General features: G+C 39.7%; 1 protein-coding gene across 7 annotated transcripts in view; it reads right to left on the reverse strand.

The window, feature by feature from the left end:
• The window catches only part of LOC148123461 (leukocyte immunoglobulin-like receptor subfamily B member 3), a 195,635-nt gene that overhangs the window by 170,647 nt on the left and 4,858 nt on the right, over window positions 1-20,130 (reverse strand). For 3 of the 7 annotated variants that reach the window (XM_087909749.1, XM_087909753.1, XM_087909778.1), the window contains 6 exons: window positions 18,947-19,066; window positions 18,560-18,626; window positions 18,445-18,482; window positions 18,188-18,240; window positions 16,684-16,839; window positions 16,250-16,609 (listed from right to left, as the gene is read on the reverse strand). In XM_087909749.1, the coding sequence (XP_087765875.1) occupies window positions 16,499-16,609; window positions 16,684-16,839; window positions 18,188-18,240; window positions 18,445-18,482; window positions 18,560-18,626; window positions 18,947-19,066 (545 nt within the window). In that variant the 3' untranslated portion in view covers window positions 16,250-16,498. Of the gene's footprint in view, window positions 1-16,249; window positions 16,610-16,683; window positions 16,840-18,187; window positions 18,241-18,408; window positions 18,483-18,559; window positions 18,627-18,934; window positions 19,067-20,130 lie in introns of those variants that run through there. The other 4 variants (XM_087909739.1, XM_087909752.1, XM_087909742.1 and 1 more) reach the window with 4 other exon arrangements.

The raw sequence follows: 20,130 nt of genomic DNA on the forward strand, positions 1-20,130 counted from the left end.
AGATCAGCCAACATGCCTCTGCTTCCCAAGTGCTAGGGTAATGGTGTGTTCCACTAGGCCTTGTAACATGAAAATTTGTCAGAGGTTATATCACTGGAAAGGGTTTTCCACAGTAGGGTTTTATTTGTGTATAGTTACACTGGGAGAAGAGTAGTCTCAGGAGATTCTGCATTATGAACAAACACTGATGACACCAATCTTATATAGGTCACCTGTGTGGCATCACAGCTACTGACACTTGAAGGGCAAGAGTCATGCCATTTCTGCAGAGCAGTGGTCCACAACAAAGGAAGGTACAGATTGCTGCTTCTGGAAAGATATAGAACAGAAGGGGCAAACTGAGCACATGATCCTTCAGCTCGCATAGATGTGCACAGTGGATTCATGCATGCAGACTAGGAAGAAACATCATATTCCCAATGCCTTAAATTTTGTTCAGTTCTGCTGACCCCTTCCCCTATAGGTGGATTGTCATTTTCTTACTGATATATACCATTTCCCTAGAAACAACATTAGCAGAATTATTACATCTTTGGTGCTTCTCTTTCCAATTTAAAATTTTTTGTTAATGTTGATTTTTGTTTAATGGCTGCCTATTCACAACTTTCCATTCCACCTTAAATGTTACTAGTATTTCAGATCAAAACAACTCTGAGATTCCATCTTATACCTGTAAGAATGGCCAAGATCAAAAACGCTGATGAAAACTTAAGCTGGAGAGGTTGTGGGGTTAAGGGAACTCTCCTCCATTGCTGGTGAGAGTAAAAATTGGTACAGCCCCTTTGGATATCAGTATGGCAATTTCTCAGAAAATTAGGAAACAACCGTCCTCAAGACCCAGTAATACCACTTTTGGGTATATATCCAAAGGATGCTCAATCATGCCACAAGGACATGTGCTCATCTATGTCGATAGCAGCTTTGTTTGTCATAGCCAGAACCTGGAAACAACCTAAATGACCCTTGACCAAAGATTGGATAAGGAAAATGTGGTACATTTACACAATGAAGTACTACACAGCAGAAAAAAATAATGACATCTTGAAATTTGCAGGTAAATGGAGGACCTAGAAAACATAATTTTGAATGAAGTAACCCAGACACAGAAAGACAATTATCATATATACTCATTCATAAGTGTTTTTTAAACATAAAGCAAAAAACGAACAGCCTACAAATCACAATCTCAGAGAACCTTGACAACAACAAGGATGCTAAGAGAAACATATATGGATCTAATGTAAGTAGAAAAAGACAAGATCTCATGAGTAAATTGAGAGCATGGGGACCATGGAAGAGGGTTGAAGAGGAGGGGAGAGGTAGGGAGGGGAGCACAGAGAATTGTAGAGCTCAATAAAAAATTAAATTAAATTAAATTAAATTAAAAACAATAAAAAGCATGAGATGGCCTGGCCAAAAAGTGTTGCTAGCATTTCATCTCTGAGCCTCAGCATCATTCTGAATGTCCAATATTAACCTCACTTTATACTGTTTTTATGGATTCAGGAGTGTTTGGATTCTGGAGATATGCAGGATTGTTGAACTTTTAAATTGTTTTACTATTTAGTTGGGATATACATTATTCTTATAAATGGTATAATTGAAGCACTTCTTTCTGTTCTCTTCATGGATTCTTCTGTATTTTGGAAACTTTAATTTTCATTTCTATTTTTGGGCTCAAATGTGTTATAAGTAGACTTCTTATTGCTCAGATTTTACCTCCTTTTGTTTAGTGTAGAAAATTTATTTTGAACCCTGAAAGGAAATCTTAGAGGCTGGAACTATAAGGTTTTCCATTATGTGGTCTAGGATGTATATGGAGCATAGCCTGCCCAAATATCAAAATGTTTAACTCAGAAAATAGTGGGTTGATGTCTAAAGTATTGAAGCAAATAACTGTTCTGGATGTCATTTGTGTCATGTTAAAGAATCTTTTTTATTATTTATTTTATTGAGCTCTACATTTTTCTCTGTTCCCCTCCCTGCCTCTCTCCTCCCCTCTTCAACCCTCTCCCAAGTACACACGCTCCCAATTTACTCAGGAGATCTTGTTTTTTTTTCTACTTCCCATGTAGATTAGATTTATGTAAGTCTTTATTAATGTCTTCATTGTCTAATTTCTCGGGGATTGTGGTTTGTAGTCTGGTTTTCTTTGCTTTTTGATTAAAAATCACTTATGAATAAGTATTTATGATGTCTTTCTGTGTCTGGGTTAGCTCACTCAAAATAATGTTTTCTAGTTCCGTCCATTTTCCTGCAAAATTCAAGATGTTGTTAATTTTTTCTGTTGTGCAGGACTCCATTGTGTAAGTGTACCACATTTTCCTTATCCATTCTTTGGTCAAGGGGCATTTAGGTTGCTTGCAGGAGGATAAAATTTGCAACTCTTCAAACTCAATTAGGACTCCTTACTTCCCTCCCTTGGGGGCAGAATGATGTGGATGTCCTTTCTGGTAGAGTTATTGGGGGAACCCACTAATCTGGCAACATTGAGGAGTTTCAAAATCTGGGTTCTAATGCTTACAGTAAGAAACATTTCATCTAAGGATCAAAAAATATATCATAGAGAAACCTGATACTTTATAATCTAGTTAAAGTATAATTTCAAAAGTATGTAATAGTGGTGTCCTGAATATATGGATAGCAGCAAGCTGTAAGAGATTATTAAATATAAGTTTCAGAGATGGATATTGAGGTGACTTGAAAAAAATTTGCCCCCACAAGCTCACAGGGAATGGCAATATTAAGGGGTGTGGTCTGGTTAGAGTAGGTAGTTGTACCATTGCTAAAGGAAGTGTGTCTCAGTTCACTTCCTGATGATTATAATCAAGATGTAGAAATCTTAACTTCTCTCACATATTATGTCTACCTGCATGTCACCATACTTTCCTGCCATGCTGATAATGAACTTAGCCTATGAAGTGTTTGGCGGTCCCCAATCAAAATATTTTCCTTTTTTTTGTTTTTGTTTTGTTTTTTCTTTTTTTTATTAAATTATAAAAGTTTCCATTTCAGCCCCTCCTCCCAACACCCTCCCACTCCCCCAACTCCCTCTCCTCCTCCCTCTCCATCCCCTAGAGCAGTCAGGGTTTCCTGCCCTGTGGGAAGTTCAAGTTCCTCCCACCTCCCTCCAGGTCCAGGAAAGGTGAGAGTCCAAACAGACTGGAGCGCCAAAATCCAGTATATGCAGAGGAAGCAAGTCCCAGTGTCATTGTCAATGGCTTTTCAAAAAGGCTCCGGGCCAGCCACATTCAGAGAATCTGGTTGGATCACGTCCTCGTTCAGTCCCAGTCCAACAGGCCTTGGTGAACTCTCATTTTCAAAATATTTTCCTTTATATGAGTTTTATATGGCTGTTGCGGTCACTCTGATGAATAGCTATAAAGAAAAAGAACAAGCTTTGAAAGGAAAGTTACATAATGTATAATTTGAAGAGAAAAAGCCTACCAGGAAGTGGAATGGAGCTATATCCTGAATTCAAGGAGATAAACAGATTAAAGAAAAGCAGCATTAAAAAGGAAATAAAGGGAATAGTGATCTCAGGGCAAGATCCCACCCACCTAATCTTCCATCTTGTGAAAAGGAATTATAGAATATCATGGTCATACACACTTTTAATCCCAGCACTGCAGTGTCAGATGTATGCAGATCTCTAAATTCTAGGCCAGTTTTGTCTATGAAGCAATTTCTAGGACAGCCAAGAGAGACAGTAAAGGAAAGAATTAAAAACAGAAAGGCGTTGAAGATGTAGTTTCAGGAGGGGATCCTGTTCCAGCCCTAAATCAAATCTTGGGCTCAAATCTTGGGAGATCTTGTCGTGTGGTTCTGACTTTAAAGTTAAAGACAGAAGAAAGAAGTTATGGAATCTTCCACCACTACTGAGGATTGCCTCTGAGACCAAACAAGTGTTATGGATGTCCCTGAGTAGAGACCCAGAGAAACCATTGTGTGAAGCTGTGAAGGCCAAACGCATGTTGCCTTGGAGACCCCAAGTTGATAGGAATGCCAGAGTAATGTGAGATCTGCCAAGGTTAGCTGTTAAGAGGGAATGGAACCAGTTCAAGAGAAAGAAATGTGTTACAGTGAACAAGGTTGAAAGGAATTGGGGATCACAAGAGTACATTGACATCAACCATGGAGATGCCAAGTTTTGAGTGTGCCCAGCTGGTTTTGGTCTTTCGTTGGTCCAGTATTTCCTTAATATGCTCAATTTTCTCCATTATGGTACCATGATATATAACCTTTGTCATTATATGTTGCATTGTGTGATCTGCATTTTTACTTTGATTTTATACAAGATTACAGTTTAGAGAATGTCATGACTCTTAGAAGATACATTGAAATTCTTTTTAAAATGTTTTATAATTTTTATTAAGCTATATATTTTTCTCTACTCTCCTCCCTTCCCCTCTACTACCCTTCTACTCTCTAACAGGGTCCCCATCATCCAAATTTACTAAGGAGATCTTGGTTTTTTCTACATCCCATGTAGATTAGACCCATGTTTGTCTCTCTTGGGGTCCTCATTATTGTTTAGGTTCTCTGGGGTTGTAATTTGTGGGCTGGTTTCTTTGCTTTATGTTTAAAAATCACTTATGAATGAGTACATGTGATAATTGTCTTTCTGCATCTGAGTTACCACACTCATAATTATGTCTTCTAGCTCCATCCATTTGCCTAAAAAGTTCAAAATGTCGTTAGTATTTTCTGCTGTGTAGTACTCCATCATGTAAATGTACCCCACTCTCTTTATCCATTCTTTTTTAATTTATTTATTTATTATTGAAAATTTCCACCTCCTCCTACTTCCCTCCACTCCCTTCCCCCCCTCCCCCTCCCTCTCCAGTCCAAGGAGCAGTCAGGGTACCCTACCCTATGGGAAGTCCAATGTCCTCCCTGCTCCCCCAAGTTCCAGAAAAGTTAAGAATCCAAACAGACTAGGCTCCCACAAAGCCCGTCCATGCAGTAGAATCAAAACCCAGCGCCATTGTCCTTGGCTTCTCCGTCAGCCTCCACCAACAGCCACATTCAGAGAGTCCAGTTTGATCACATGCTCCATCAGTTCCAGTCCAACTGGCCTTGGTGATCTCCCATTAGATCAGTCCCGCCATCTCAGTGGGTGGAAGCACCCCTCGCAGTCCTGACTTCCTTGCTCATGTTCTTCTTCCTTCTGCTCTTCATACGGACCTTGAGATCTCAGTCCGTTGTTCCAATGTGGGTCTCTGTCTCTATTTCCATCCATTGCCAGGTGAAGGCTCCCTCTGGATGGAACTCCTCAGCACTGAAATAGGGATACCTGATAGTCCAAGGACACCGCAGACAAAAAAGGCGATCTTGGGGGCTATTCATTCTTTGGTTGAGGGGCAATTACCTTAATTCCAGGTTCTGGCTATGATGACCAATGCTGCTATTAAAATAGTTGAGCACATGTCCTCTTGGTACAATTGGGAATTGTTTGGATATATACCCAAAAGTGGTATTGCTGTATCTTAAGGTACTTTGCTTCCTTATTTTCTGAGAAATCACCATACTAATTTTCAAAGAGGCTGTACAAGTTTGCTCTCCCATCAGCAATGAAGGAGTGTTCCCTTTACTCTGCATCCTCTCCAGGATAAGTTGTCATCCATGTTTTTCATCTTGTCCATTCTTACAGGTGTAAAATGGAATCTCATCTTACATTTGCAATTCTCTGATGGCTAAAGATGTTGAGCATTTCCTTAAGTTTCAGTCAGTTTAGATTCTTCTCTATTTAGTTTTGTACTCCAATTTTTAAATAGATATGTCTTCTTTCGATGACCAGTTTCTTGAGTTCTTTGTATATTTTGGAGATCAGACCACTGTCTGATGTGGAGTTGGTGAAGATTTTTTCCCATTCTTTATGCTGACATTTTTTCCTGTTGACCATTTCCTTAGCCTCATAGAAACTTTTCAGTTTCAGGAGGTCCCATATATTAATTGTTTCTCCCAGTGTCTTTGTTATTGGTGCTGGTTATATATAGGAAGTAGTATCTTTTGCATTGAAGTATACTTCCCACATTCTCTTATATGAGGCTCAGTATGATTGGTTTTATATTGAGATCTTTGACCCAATTAGAGTTGAGTATTGTTCATGGTGATGGTTATGCATCTATTTTTATTCTTCTACATGTTGATATTCAGGTATGCCTGCACCGTTTATTGAACATGCTTTCTCTTTTTATTTTATGTGTTTGTTTCTTTGTCAAAAATCAGGTGTTTGTAGGTATGTGGAATAATATCTGAATCTTTGATTTGGTTCCATTGGTCCTCCTGTCTGTTCTTGTGTCAATACCAGGCTGCTTTCAGTATTGTAACTCTTAAGTTAGATTTTGAGATCAGGGATTGTGATGCCTCCGGATGTTCTTCTTTTGTCCAGGATTATTTTGGCTATCCTGAATTCTTGCTTTTTTATATAAAGTTGAACATTGTTCTTTCAAGTTCTGTGAAGAATTTTGTTGGGATTTTGATGGACATTGCATCGAATCTGTAGATTGCTTTTGCTAAAATTGCCATCTTACTATGTTAATTCCACCAACTCAAGATCATTGACATTCTTTCCATTTTCTGGTGTCTTCTTCAATTTATTTCTTCAAAGATTTAAAGTTCTTATCATAAAGTTCCTCCACTTTTTTGGTTAGAGTTACTCCAGGATATTTTATGTTATTTGTGGCTATTGTGAAGGGTGATATTTCTCTGATTTCTCTTTCAGCCCACTTATCATCTGTGTAAAGGAGAGCTACTGTTTTTTTGTGTGATAATTTTGTATCCTGTTACATTAATGAAGGTGTTTATGAATTGCTAAAGTTCCTTGGTAGAATTTTTGGCATTGCTTATGTAATTTTTCTTCTTATCAGCAATTAGTGAGAGTTTGATTCTTTTCTGATTTTTATCCCCTTGATTTCCTTTCATTTGATTGTCTTATTGCTCTAGCTAGAACCTCAAGTACTACATTGAATAGGTATTCAGAGAGAGTAGAACCTTGTCTTGTTTCTGATTTCAGTGGGATTGCTTTGAGTTTTTCTCCATTTAGTTTGATGTTGGCCGTTGGCTTGTATATTGCCTTTATTATGTTTAGCTATGCTCCTTGTATGCTTGTTCTCTCCAAGACCTTTATCATGAAGGGATGTTTTATTGTGTTGAGAGCTTTTTTAGATTTTAATGAGAAGACCATGTGGGGACTTTTTTCAGTTTGTTTGTATTGTGGATTACATTGACAAATTTTTGTATGTTGAACCATCCCCACATCTCTGGGATGAAGCTGACTTGGTCATGGTGGATGATTTTTATGATGTGTACTTTGGTTAAGTTTGCCAGTATCTTATTGAGCATTTTTCCATCAATGTTCATAAGTGAAACTGGTTTGTAATTGTCTTTCTTACTAATGTCATTGTGTGGTTGGTATAGCAGGGTAACTGTAGCCTCATAAAAGAGTTTGACAATGTTCCTTTTGTTTCTATTGTGTGAAACAGTTTGAGGAGTATTGATATTAGTTCTTTTTTGAAAATATTGTAGTTTCTCTGTTCCACACTTCCCTGCCCACCCCAACCTCCAAGCCTGGCCTATTGTCTGTGAGGTCCTTGGCCAGGGATCAAGAACAGGTCCTGCTCCTTCATTGAGGCTACCCACTCAGAGAGGTGAGTGCGCACCCGCCCAGCTGGAGGGGAGTGCAGGGCACGTTCAGCTCCTGCTGCAGGGGCTTCTTGGCTAGGCATATCTTCCCCCTCCCCAGTTCGCCCTTTTGTCTGCAGGGGTCCTTTGATCTCCTAGAGTCCTGTCCCTGTCCTGAGGACAACCTTTCAGACCTGTGAGTGGGTGCCATCCTGGAATGGGGCAGAACAATCAGGAAAGGAGCATTGGGCCCCTTTAGCTCCTGCTGCAGGTGCTTCTCTGTTCCACACTTCCATGCCCACCCCGACACCCCCAAGCCTGCCCTACTTGGTCCAGGAACAGAAACAAGTCCTGCTCCTTCACTGAGGCTACCCCTCAGAGGGGTGAGTGTGTGCCCCGGCCCCTCCCCCGGCCAGAGGGGAATGCAAGACAACTCCAGCTCCTGCTACAGTGGCTTCTTGGCTCCACACAACTCTCCCCTACCCCTCGAGTTCTTCCTTTTGTCTGCTGGGTCTTTGACCTCCAAGAGTCCTGTCCCTGTGCTGAGAACAACCTATTAGACCGGCTGACAGGGGGACAGTTTCTGCACCTGCACTGAGGAGATCCAGCCAGAGTCAGTCACAGCAAAGGTTGGACCAAGACACCAAGTCTCTCCTGGCTCCATTTGAAGGAACAGATGGGCAGGCACCAATGCAAGAATTCCTCCAACAATCTGAAGGCAACATTGTATGACCAGAATCCAGGGATCACGAAACAAGAAGAATTGAACATCCAATCCAGAAGAAATAGAAGAAATCAACTTTAAACGGAACTATATAAAAAAAAATAGAGAAACTTAAACAGGAGTTGAAAAACTGCCATAAAGAAATGGAGATAACAAACAAAAAAGTAGATGAAATGAATAAATCTCTCAAAGATACCCAAGAAAAGCAAGAAAAAGCAATCAAACAGGTAAGGGAAACTGTTCAAGACTTGAAAAATGAAATGGAGGTAATTAAGAAAACACAAACCGAGGAAAGACTGGGTATGGAAAGCCTGGGTAAACAAATAGGAACTGCAGAGACAAGTATTATCAACAGAATACAAGAGATAGAAGAAAAAAATCTCAGACACTGAAGATACTGTAGAGGAAATATACTCACTGATTAAAGAACAAAGCAAATCCAACAAATTCTTAACACAAAACATTCAGAAAATCTGTGGCGCTGTGAAAAGACCAATCCTAAGAATAATAGGAGTAGAAGAGCGAGAAGATTTACAGCTCAAAGGCACAGAAAATATATACACCAAAATTATTGAAGAAAACTTTCCCAACCTAAAGAAGGATATTCCTATGAAGGTACAAGAAGCATACAGAACACCAAATAGTCTGGATCAAAAAAAAAAAATCCCCACGCCATATACTAATCAAAACACAAAACATACAGAATAAAGAACAAATATTAAGAGCTGCAAGGGAAAAAGGTCAAGTAACATATAAAGGGAAACCTATGAGGATTACTCCTGACTTCGCAATGGAAACCATGAAAGCCAGAAGGTCTTGGATAGATGTGCTGCAGAAATGAAGAGACCAAGACTACAAGCCCCGACTACTATACCCAGCAAATCTTGTATTCACCATCGATGGAGAAAATGAGATATTCCAGGACAAAAACAGATTTGAAAAATACGTACTCACAAACCCAGCCTTACAGAAAATACTAGAAGGAAAATCACAAACCAAGGAAGCAAACAACACCCATAAGTCACAAGGAAATAGAAGCTGATATCAGAAATCTCCCTAAACTAATCAAACAGCGAGGAGAGAACACGCAAATTAACAAGATCAGAAATGAAAAGGGGGACATAACCACAGACACAGAGGAAATTCAGAGAATCATTAGATCTTACTACAAAAACCTGTATGCCGCAAAATTGGAAAATGTGGAAGAAATGGACACTTTTTTAGATAAATACCATATACCAAAATTAAGTCAAGATCAGGTGAGCAGTTTAAATAGACCTGTAAGTCACAAGGAAATAGAAGCTGTCATCAGAAATCTCCCTACCAAAAAAATCCCTAGACCAGATGGTTTCAATGCAGAATTCTATCAGAACTTCCAAATACAGTTAAACCTATACTTCTTGATATGTTTCACAAATTAGAAACAGAAGAGACATTTCCTAACTCCTTTTATGAAACTACAATCACCCTGATATCAAAACCACACAAAGACTTAACCAAGAAAGAAATTACAGACCAATCTCACTCATGAACATTGTGCAGAAATTCTCAATAAAATACTGGCAAACAGATAATGGAAACAGTTCAAGACTTGAAAACTGAAATGGAGGCAATAAAGAAAACACAAACCGAGGGCAGGCAGGATATGGAAAATCTAGATAAACTAACAGAGATGACAGAGACAAGCATAAGCAACAGAATACAAGAGATAGAAGAATGAATCGCAGATGCTGAAGATACCGTAGAGAAAATAAACACTCTGATCAAAGAAAACAGCAAATTCAAGAAATTCTACTCACAAAACATCCAGGAAATCAGGGACACACAAAAAAAGACCAAACCTAAGAATAATAGGGGTGGAAGAAGGAGAAGAATTACAGCTCAAAGGCTGTATAATATAATCAACAAAATTATTGAAGAAAACTTTTCCAACCTAAAGAAAGATACTCCTATGAAAGTTCAAGAAGCATACAGAACACTGAATAGATTGGATCAAAAAAAATCTCCTCGCCATACACTAATCAAAACACAAAACATACAGAATAAAGAAAGAATATTAAGAGCTGCAAAGGAAAAAGATCAAGTAACTTATAAAGGTAAACCTATCAGACTTACATCTGACTTCTCTATGGAAACCATGAAAAGCAAAAGGTCCTGGTTAGATGTGCTGCAAAAACTAAGAGACCATGGATGCAAGCCCAGACTACTATAACCAGCCAAGCCATTGTTCACTATCAATGGAGAAATCAAAATATTCCAGGATAAAAATAAATTTAAACAATATGTAACCACAAATCCAGCCTTAAAGAAAGTAATAGAAAGAAAATTACAACCAAAGGAATCCAACAATGCCCACAATAACTCAGACATCTAGCGACCCTTCACCAGCACAACTCAAAGAAGGGAAACACACAAACTCTACCACCAAAAAAAAAGAAGAAAGGATAATCAGAGTGAACAACCACTGGTTGTTAATATCACTTAATATCAATGGACTCAATTCCCCTATAAAAAAAAACAACACAGGGTAAGAGACTGGATGGAAAAGAGGATCCAACATTCCACTGTTTACGAGAAACACACCTCAACCACAAAGACAGACATCTACTCAGAGTAAAGGGTTGGGAAAAGGTTTTTCAATCAAATGGACCTAAGAAACAAATGGGTGTAGCCATACTAATTTCCAACAAAATTGACTTCCAACTAAAATCAACCAGAAGAGATGGAGATGGACATTTTATACTCATGACAGGAACAATTCATCAGGATGAAGTCTCAATCCTGTATATCTAGGCTCCTAATATAAAAGCACCCACATATGTAAAAGAAACATTATTTGAACTCAAAGCCCACATCAAACCACACACTAATAGTAGGAGACTTCAACACTCCTCTCTCACCAATGAGCAGATCAACCAGACAGAAACCTAATAGAGAAATAAGAGAATTAATGGAGGTAATGAATCAAATGGACTTAACAGACATCTATAGAACATTCCACCCTAACAGTAAAGAATATACCTTCTTCTCCACATCTCATTGAACCTTCTCAAAAATTGACCACACACTCGGTAATAAAGCAAACTTCCACTGATACAAAAAAATATTAATAACCACCTGTGTCTTATCAAATCACCATGGAATAAAATTTGAATTTAACAGTAATTCTAACCCCAGAAAGACTACAAACTCATGTGAACTTCATGGAAGATGAACAGTCAACTACTGAACCACCCCTGGGTCAAGGAAGAAATAAAGAAAGAAATTAAAATCTTCCTTGAATTCAACGAAAATAAAGACACAACATACCCAAATCTATGGGACACTATGAAAGCACAGCTAGGAGGAAAGTTCATAGCTCTAAGTGCCTGTATTAAAAAAAATGGAAAAAGCTCACATTAGGGACTTAACAGCATGCTTGAAAGCTCTAGAAAAAAAGCAGACTCACCCAGGAGGAGTAGAAGACTGGAAATAATCAAACTGAGGGCCGAAATCAACAAAATGGAAACAGAGAAAACAATCCAAAGAATCAATGAAGCAAAGAGCTGGTTCTTTGAGAAAGTCAACATGATTGACAAACCTTTATCCAAACAAATCAAAAGGCAAAGAGATAACATTCAAATTAACAAGATCAGAAATGGAAAGGGGGACATGACAACAGACACTGAGGAAATTCAGAGATTCATTAGGTCTTACTACAAAAGCTTATATGCCACAAAATTGGAAAATGTGAAAGAAATGGACTTGTCTTTAGATAAGTACCATTTACCAAAATTAAATCAAGACAAGGTGAACAATTTAAATAGACCTATAAGTCCTGAGAAAAACAGAAGCTGTCATGAAAAACTCCCAGCCAAAAAAAGCCTAGGACCTGATGGTTTTAATGCAGAATTCAACCAGAACTTCCAAGGAGAGATGATACCTATACTCCATAATATGTTTCACATAATAGAGTCAGAAAAGTCATTGCCAAAATCTTTTTATGAAGCTACAGTCACCCTAATTCCAAAACCACACAAAGACTTAACCAAGAAAGAGAATTACAGACCAATTTCACTCATAAACATTGATGCAAAAATTCTCAATAAAATACTCGCAAACAGAATCAAAGAACACATTTAAAAAAATATTCATTAAGATCAAGTAGGTTTAATCACAGAGAGGCAGGGCTGGTTCAACCTACAAAAATCTATCAATGTAATCCATCATATACATAAACTGAAGGGAAAAAACATATGATCATTTCATTAGATGCTAAAAAAGCATGTGACAAAATTCAACACCCATTTATGATAAAGGTCTTGGAGAGATTAGGGATACAAGGTTCTTTCCTAAATATAATAAAAGTGATGTATAGAAAGCCGACAGCTAACATTAAATTAAATGGAAAGAAACTCAAAGCCATCCCACAAAAATCAGGAACAAGACAAGACTGTCCACTCTCTCCATACCTCTTCAATATAGTGCTTGAAGTTCCAGCAATAGCAATAAAACAGCATAAAGAGATCAAGGGATTCGAATTGGAAAGGAAGAAGTCAAACTTTCATTATTTGCAGATAATATGATAGTGTACATAAACGGCCCTAAAAACTCTACCAGAGAACTCCTACATCTAATCAACACCTTTACCAATGTGGCGGAATACAAGGTCATCTCCAAAAAAATCAGTTGCCCTACTATACACAAAGAACAAAGATACAGAGAGAGAAATCAGAAACATCACCTTTCATGATATATTCACAAATAGCAAAAAGTATCTTGGGGTAACTCTAACCAAAGAAGTGAAAGATCTATTTGACAAGAACTTTAAGGCTTTGAAGAAAGAAATTGAGGAGGATACCAGAAAATGAAAGGATCTCCCATACTCTTGGATTGGGAGGATCAACATAGTAAAAATGGCAATTCTACCAAAAGCAATCTATAGATTCAATGCAATCCCCATCAAAATCCCAACAAAATTCTTCACAGACCTTGAGAGAACAATAATCAACTTTATATGGCAAAACAAAAAAACCCAGGATAGTCAAAACAATCTTATACAATAAAAGTACTTCTGGAGGCATTACCATCCCTGACCTCAAACTATATTACAGAGCTACAGTAATAAAAACTGCTTGCTATTGGCACAAAAACAGAGATGTTGACCAATGGAATCGAATCAAAGACCCAGATATTAATCCACAAACCTATGAACACCCTATTTTTGACAAAGGAGCTAAAAGTATACAATGGAAGAAAGAAAGCATCTTTAACAAATGGTGCTGGCATACCTGGATGTCAACCTGTAGAAGAATGAAAATAGATCCATTTCTATCACCATGCACAAAACTCAAGGCCAAATGGATTAAAGACTTCAATATTAATCTGACCACACTGATCCTGCTAGAAGAGAAAGTGGGAAGTAGTCTACAAGACATGGGCACAGGAGACCACTTCCTAGGTAGAACCCCTGTAGCACAGACAATAAGAGCCACAATGAATAAATGGTATCTCCTGAAAGTGAGAAGCTTTTGCAAAGCAAAGGATACTGTCATTAAGGCCAAAAGGCAACCTACTGATTAGGAGAAGATCTTCACCAACCCTGCATCAGACAATGGTCTGATCTCCAAAATATACAAAGAACTCAAGAAACTTGACTTTGAAATGCTAATTAACTCAATTAAGAGATAGGACACTGAACTGAACAGAGAATTCTCAACAAAAGTTCAAATGGCCAAAAGACACTTAAGGTCATGCTCAACCTCCTTAGTGATCAAAGAAATGCAAATCAAAACAACTTTGAGATACCATCTTACACCTGTCAGAATGGCTAAAATCAAAAACACCAATGATAGCCTTAGCTGGAGAGGATGTGGAGTAAGGAGAACACTCATCTATTTTTGATGGGAATGTAAACTAGTGCATTCACTTTGGAAATCAGTGTGGTGGTTTCTCAGCAAATTAAGGATGAACCTACCTCAGGATCCAGCAATTCAACTCTTGGGAATATACCCAAGAGATGCCCTATCATACTACAAAAGCATATGTTCACTATTTGTAATAGCCAGAACCTGGAAACAACCTAGATGCCCCACAATGGAAGAATGGATAAAGTGTGGAATATATACTCATTAGAGTACTACTCAGTGGTAAAAAACAGTGACATCTTGAATTTTGCATGCAAATGGATGAAAATATAAATCACTTTACTGAGTGAGGTTACCCAGACCCAAAAAGATGAATATGGTATGCACTCACTCAAAAATGGATTCTAGCCATAATTAAAGGACATTGAGCCTATAATTCATGATACTAAAAGCTAAATAAGAAGGTGAACTCAAAGAAAAACATATAGCTATCCTCCGCGATGTTGGAAATAGAGAAGATTGCCAGGCAAAAATTGGGATATTGAGGGTGAAGGTGCTGGGGGTAAGGGGAGATAGGGAGAGAGAAGTGAGACTGGGAGAATGGGAAGAGATTGGGGGAATGGGATGGTTGGGATGGAGCAAGGGTGGATATGGAATCAGGGAAGTATATATCTTAATTAAGGTAGCCATTTTAGGGTTGGCAAGAGACTTGACTCTAGAGAGGTTCCCAGGTGTCCAAGGAGATGTCCCCAACTTGTTCCTTGGGCTGCTGAGAAGAGGGCGCCTGAACTGGCCCTATCCTATAGCCACAATGATGAATATCTTTCATATCATCATAGAACCCTCACCTGGTGTTGGATGGAGATAGAGACAGAGACCCACATTGGAGCACTGGACTGAGTTCCCAAGGTCCAAATGAGGAGCAGAAGAAGGGAGAACATGAGCAAGCAAGTCAGGATGCGAGGGGTGTGCCCACCCACTGAGATGGTGAGGCTGATCTAATGGGAGCTCATCAAGGCCAGCTGGACTGGGACTGATGGAGCATGTGATCAAACCAGACTCTCTGAATGTGGCTGACAATGAGTGCTGACTGAGAAGCTAAGGACAATGGCACTGGGTTTTTATTCTACTCCATGTACTGGCTTTGTGGGAGCCTAGTCTGTTTGGAAGCTCACCTTCCTACACCTGGATGGAGGGTGGAGGATCTTGGACTTCCCACAGGGCAGGGAACCCTGACTGCTCTTTGGAGGCGTAGGGAGAGTGGGGGGAGTGGGAAGGAAATGGGAGGAGGTGGAAATTTTTAATACAAAATAAAAAATTTGCTGGAAAAAAAACCAAGACTCTTTTTCCTGATTGTTCAGATCAGCTCTAATTATTTTCTAGTTCATACTACAGAAAATATTAAGGTCACTTCATCATTCAATTTTCAGCTTTATTGAGATAAAATATTTATAAATATTTCCAACATAATCTAACCAGCCCCATGGTCCTATGGTTGTGCATGCATTGTCAGTTTTCAGGCAAATACCTACTCAACCCCAGGGTCCAGTGGCTGTATGTCACTGTGCAATTTATAACCATTGCTGTATGGCTATATAAATCTCTATAAATGTGCTAAGCTCCTTTAAAAGCAAGCTATGCCCATTTCTCTCTCTTCATCTCCTCTACCACACCTGTCTCCAGAGGCTAGTCTCTTCCACCTCCCCTCCTCTCTTTTCTATTCCCTTCCTGCAATAAAAAAAAAACCCTTCGAGTGAGCCTTGTGGCAAGATAGCATCTCCCTCACACATACATTCTGTTTTTAAAACTCTCGTGATATTATTACAATATAATAATATATGACATTATTGAGATATTCAGAGTAAAATTGTTTAACACTTTCTACCCGCATCTTCATACATACATGTGATAATGAAAAAAGGTCATGAATTTGAAGAAGAGTGGATAAGAATCTATGGAAATGTATTTAGAAATGAAGGGAAAAGGAAAATGTTGTAATTATATTAAAATCTCGAAAGGAAAAACAAGCAAAGAAAAACACAAAACCAAAAACTTTCTTTATTCCTCTTCTCTTTTCTCACTTTATTTATTGGCCACTGACAAAGCACTTTCCTTATTTATAAAGTGCAGGGACAACAGAATCACAGCTCCCAAAGTTCTCAGAATTTCCTAGAGACTGCTTATGTCTGCACAAAGATTGTGAACTTGAGACAGGTTTTGTTATATGAAATTTCTGAATTCACCCTTCTTCCATGGAATTCAGAGTCTGTATCTTCCCCAGCTGATACACCAGGGTAGGTTCTCAGGAGGGACTTTTCTGCCTGGAAGCTGAAAGGTTCACCTGCCCCTGTCTTGGTGTCAGGATGCACATCTGGGCATAGGTCACATCATTTGACTCATCTGTTGTATGAGCCTGCAGTGTGAAAGTGTAAGGAAGGTTTATATTGAGAACTGGGAGCCTGAGAGACTACGGATATCAGGACCCACCTGCTCAACTAGCACTTGGCCTCCTTTTCCCTGTGTGTCATTTGAGTCCAGTAATTCCTTTGGCATGTGGGAAGACGAGGTGGTCTCTACCCTTCTGAGTCTGCAGGGTTTCACTTGGGCATACAAGTCTTTGCAGGAGTCTTTTTCATGTTTTCTCTGCAAATGAGAGACAGTAAGACAGTGGTAATCACTATAACTCACCAGAGGCTCTACTTTCATACTTCCTGAGGGTGCATGAGTGATATTTCAGACATTTACATAAAGCTAAATCATTGCTGATGTGGTCTTCTGGGACTTCCAGAGGACTTGGAGTATTTGTTAATGTCCTCCATGCACTTCTGACATATTATTTTGACACTTTGATTTCCTCACCAGTGCCTCATCTTTTAAAAAGAGCATGTCCCTGCCCCCCAGGACACTTTAATCTGCCATATCCATTACCCAGATTGACTGCTGGAGGAGAGCCGCTTGTTGGTTCCCGCCACCTGGCTAGCTTAGACCCAAAATAATCACACAGGAACTGCATCAACTAAATCATTGCTTGGCCCGCTAGCACAAGTTTACCACCAGCTAACTCCTATATTAATTTAACCCATGTCTAGTAATCTGTATATCACCATGCAGCTGCGGCGTCTATCTCCAGTAGCTCCATGGTTTCTCTCTCACTCCGCCTTTCTCTTCCCATGCTATAGGCCAAGCCAGTTCTTTATCCATTAACCAATAAAAGCAACAAATACACAGAAGGACTTCCCACATCAATGTGCCAATTCATCACAAGTTTGTATGAACCTCTTAACTCAAGCTTCACCTTAGAAGGCTTCTTTCAAGTCCCCTTAAATTGACACTGACCATCTGTGCCTCACACAACCTCAACATGCATCCTCTAAATCATTTCCCTCACACACTTTGCACTGCTCAGTCTGTGTGTTTGTCTCTGTATTATCTCCCTTCCAGAGCTTGTTCCAGTGTGTAGGAAGACCTGTGCCATGCTACATCTGCAGCCCTTACATGAAGCACAGTCTAGGGGGAATCCAGGAACTGGAGAGATGAGTCAAGCAAAAGAATGTTTGCTATGTAAACCTGAGCACCTGACTTGGATCCCCAGTGCCCACTTAAAAAAGGCAAACAAGAATGCATGTGCCTGGGACTTAGGGGCCACTGAGGTAGAGACTGGTGTGAAGGGTTCAATGGCACCAGTTCACCCAAAGACACAGCTTCAGGTTCACTAAGAGAGCTTGTTACAGAAGATGAGTTGTTGAAAACTAGAAGAAGAAATCAGATGTTGGCCCCTCTTTCTGCCTGTACTACACAAATGTGCCTACACATTCGCATGTACATGGTTCTCATTTACTTGTGTTTCCTACTAATTTACTTCTTAGTTTTATAACTACAGATTAAAATCAAGGCCCTATACATTTGAAGTTATTGCTTCAATAGGGGGCGACAATTTCTGACCATCATATTATCATAAGTTCTTAGCCTTGTGGATAAACAAGAGTCTCACCAGAACATCCAGCTCCATGCTGTCTGAATGCTGTGTGACCTTCACAGTAGCATCTGTCATAACAAAACATGCAATTCTTACCCTGTCCAGATTTCTAGGACATTTCACTTCTACAGACCCCCTCCCTATCCCAGATAGGGAAACAGAAGATGTAGTAGGGTAGGGGTGCATGGAGAGGATTCAGTGTCCCAGATGCTCCACCACTTCTGTGATGGTGAAACCTCAGGTATCTCCCTCCTGGGCCCTTTTCCTCTCACACAAGACTTCTTCCTGGATGGCAGCAGCTGGTGTGGAGCTGGGGAAACAAGAGAGTGTCAAGTGGCAGAAAGAAAAGTCAAGCAGGTAGAGTCTATGCTTCTGAGCATGAGTTACCTCTTCTGGTGGCTTTTGTCCCTGGTCACTGAATCTGCAGGATGTTGCAAATGAGTTTTTGTCTGGACTGCAAGAGAGAAAGTCCCATAATGAGGAGACTAGAACCCCTTACCTAGCACATTCAGGAAAAGATGGGACCTTTACGGCTCGTTGCATATGTGTTAAAATCTCCCAGGAGATGGAAAAGTCCATACAAAATAGAACATTGCACTTGTTTTCAGATGATGTTCTGCGATCAGCATCTGCAGAAGTGTTTCTAGGCTGACATGTCCCAGACTGACCTTACTTTTGGGTCAGTGTCCTAAACCCCTGCTTGGATACTCCACAGTGGGACCTACTAACCCCTGAGACCCAGACCTCCCACACCCTACTCACCTCCCTTCTCACCTCCCTTCCTCTCTTTGTTCTGATGCCTGAGCCTGAGGAGAAGGAAGAGGGTGAGGAAGAAGAGCAGTAGAAAGAAGGTCACGGAGACGCCAATCACAGCCTGTTGGTACTTTGCCAGTCCTAGGAGACAGGTAACATCATGAATGAAGAATTGTGAATAAGAAGTTACTGTGTGAGGCTGAAGAGGCAATCATAGAGCCTGAATGGGTCTGCACTAGACCCTCTGCATATAAGTTATTATTGTTGGTTGGTTTTTTTTGTGGGGAGTTACTGACAGTGGTGGTGAGGGATATATTACACTTTTGTCTGCACTTGGGACACATTTTTCCTGCTGGATGACCTCACCCAGCGTTGATGTAAGGGTTTGTACCTGATGTTATGGTATCTGTTTGTGCCGTGTTCAACTAATGTACCTGTTTGGTCTACTCTTTCCTGGGGCATATGGTGCAGGGGTAGTGTATCTGAAGGAGACTGGATGTGTGAGGAGAGATGTGAATGAGTATAGTGGGGGAATGCTGCAATTGGGATGTATTGTATAAGAGAAGAATAAATAAATAAAGAGAGAATCGATTATGTGGTTGCTCCATGTTAGGTGTTTGTTACTTGCTATCATTCTCATAGTCATGTAACATGGGACCACCTCTGAGCACTTTCAGTCAGTTTTCCTGCCACAACTCACCCTGAAGGATGGTGCATAGGCGAGGATTGAACCCAGGGTATCTGGCCTTTCACCATATTCCCTACCCTGGAGCTAATTCTCATTAACTGGAAGGAAGGATCCTGAAGGTCCTGCCCTATCCCTGTACCATAACCCTAGACAATGTCACTAACACAAGGGCAGATGGGGCAGAACCACTGCAGAACAGAATTCTAGGATCTTTATCTGTAAGTAGATGAAACAGATAAGATCACCATTGAAAGAAACTTACTGGATGTATCAGGGTCTCCCATTTACACTTGTAGAAACTGAGAATCACATAAATTCTCTAAACAAGAATTTACCAACTGGATAACTAGCTCAATTACCCCTGAACCCACCATGCAAAAGAGTTGTTGCTTAGACCTCAGTAGTCAGACACAGCAGGAATGAGGATCGGTTTTTCATGGCCTAACACAATTGGATGAAGAAATTCTGAGAAATTGTCACCTGCTATCATTTTCTGGACTTCACTCTACGACAGATC

This window comes from Myodes glareolus, chromosome 1 (assembly GCF_982192425.1).
Source record: "Myodes glareolus chromosome 1, mMyoGla1.1, whole genome shotgun sequence".
Taxonomy (NCBI): Eukaryota; Metazoa; Chordata; class Mammalia; order Rodentia; family Cricetidae; genus Myodes; species Myodes glareolus.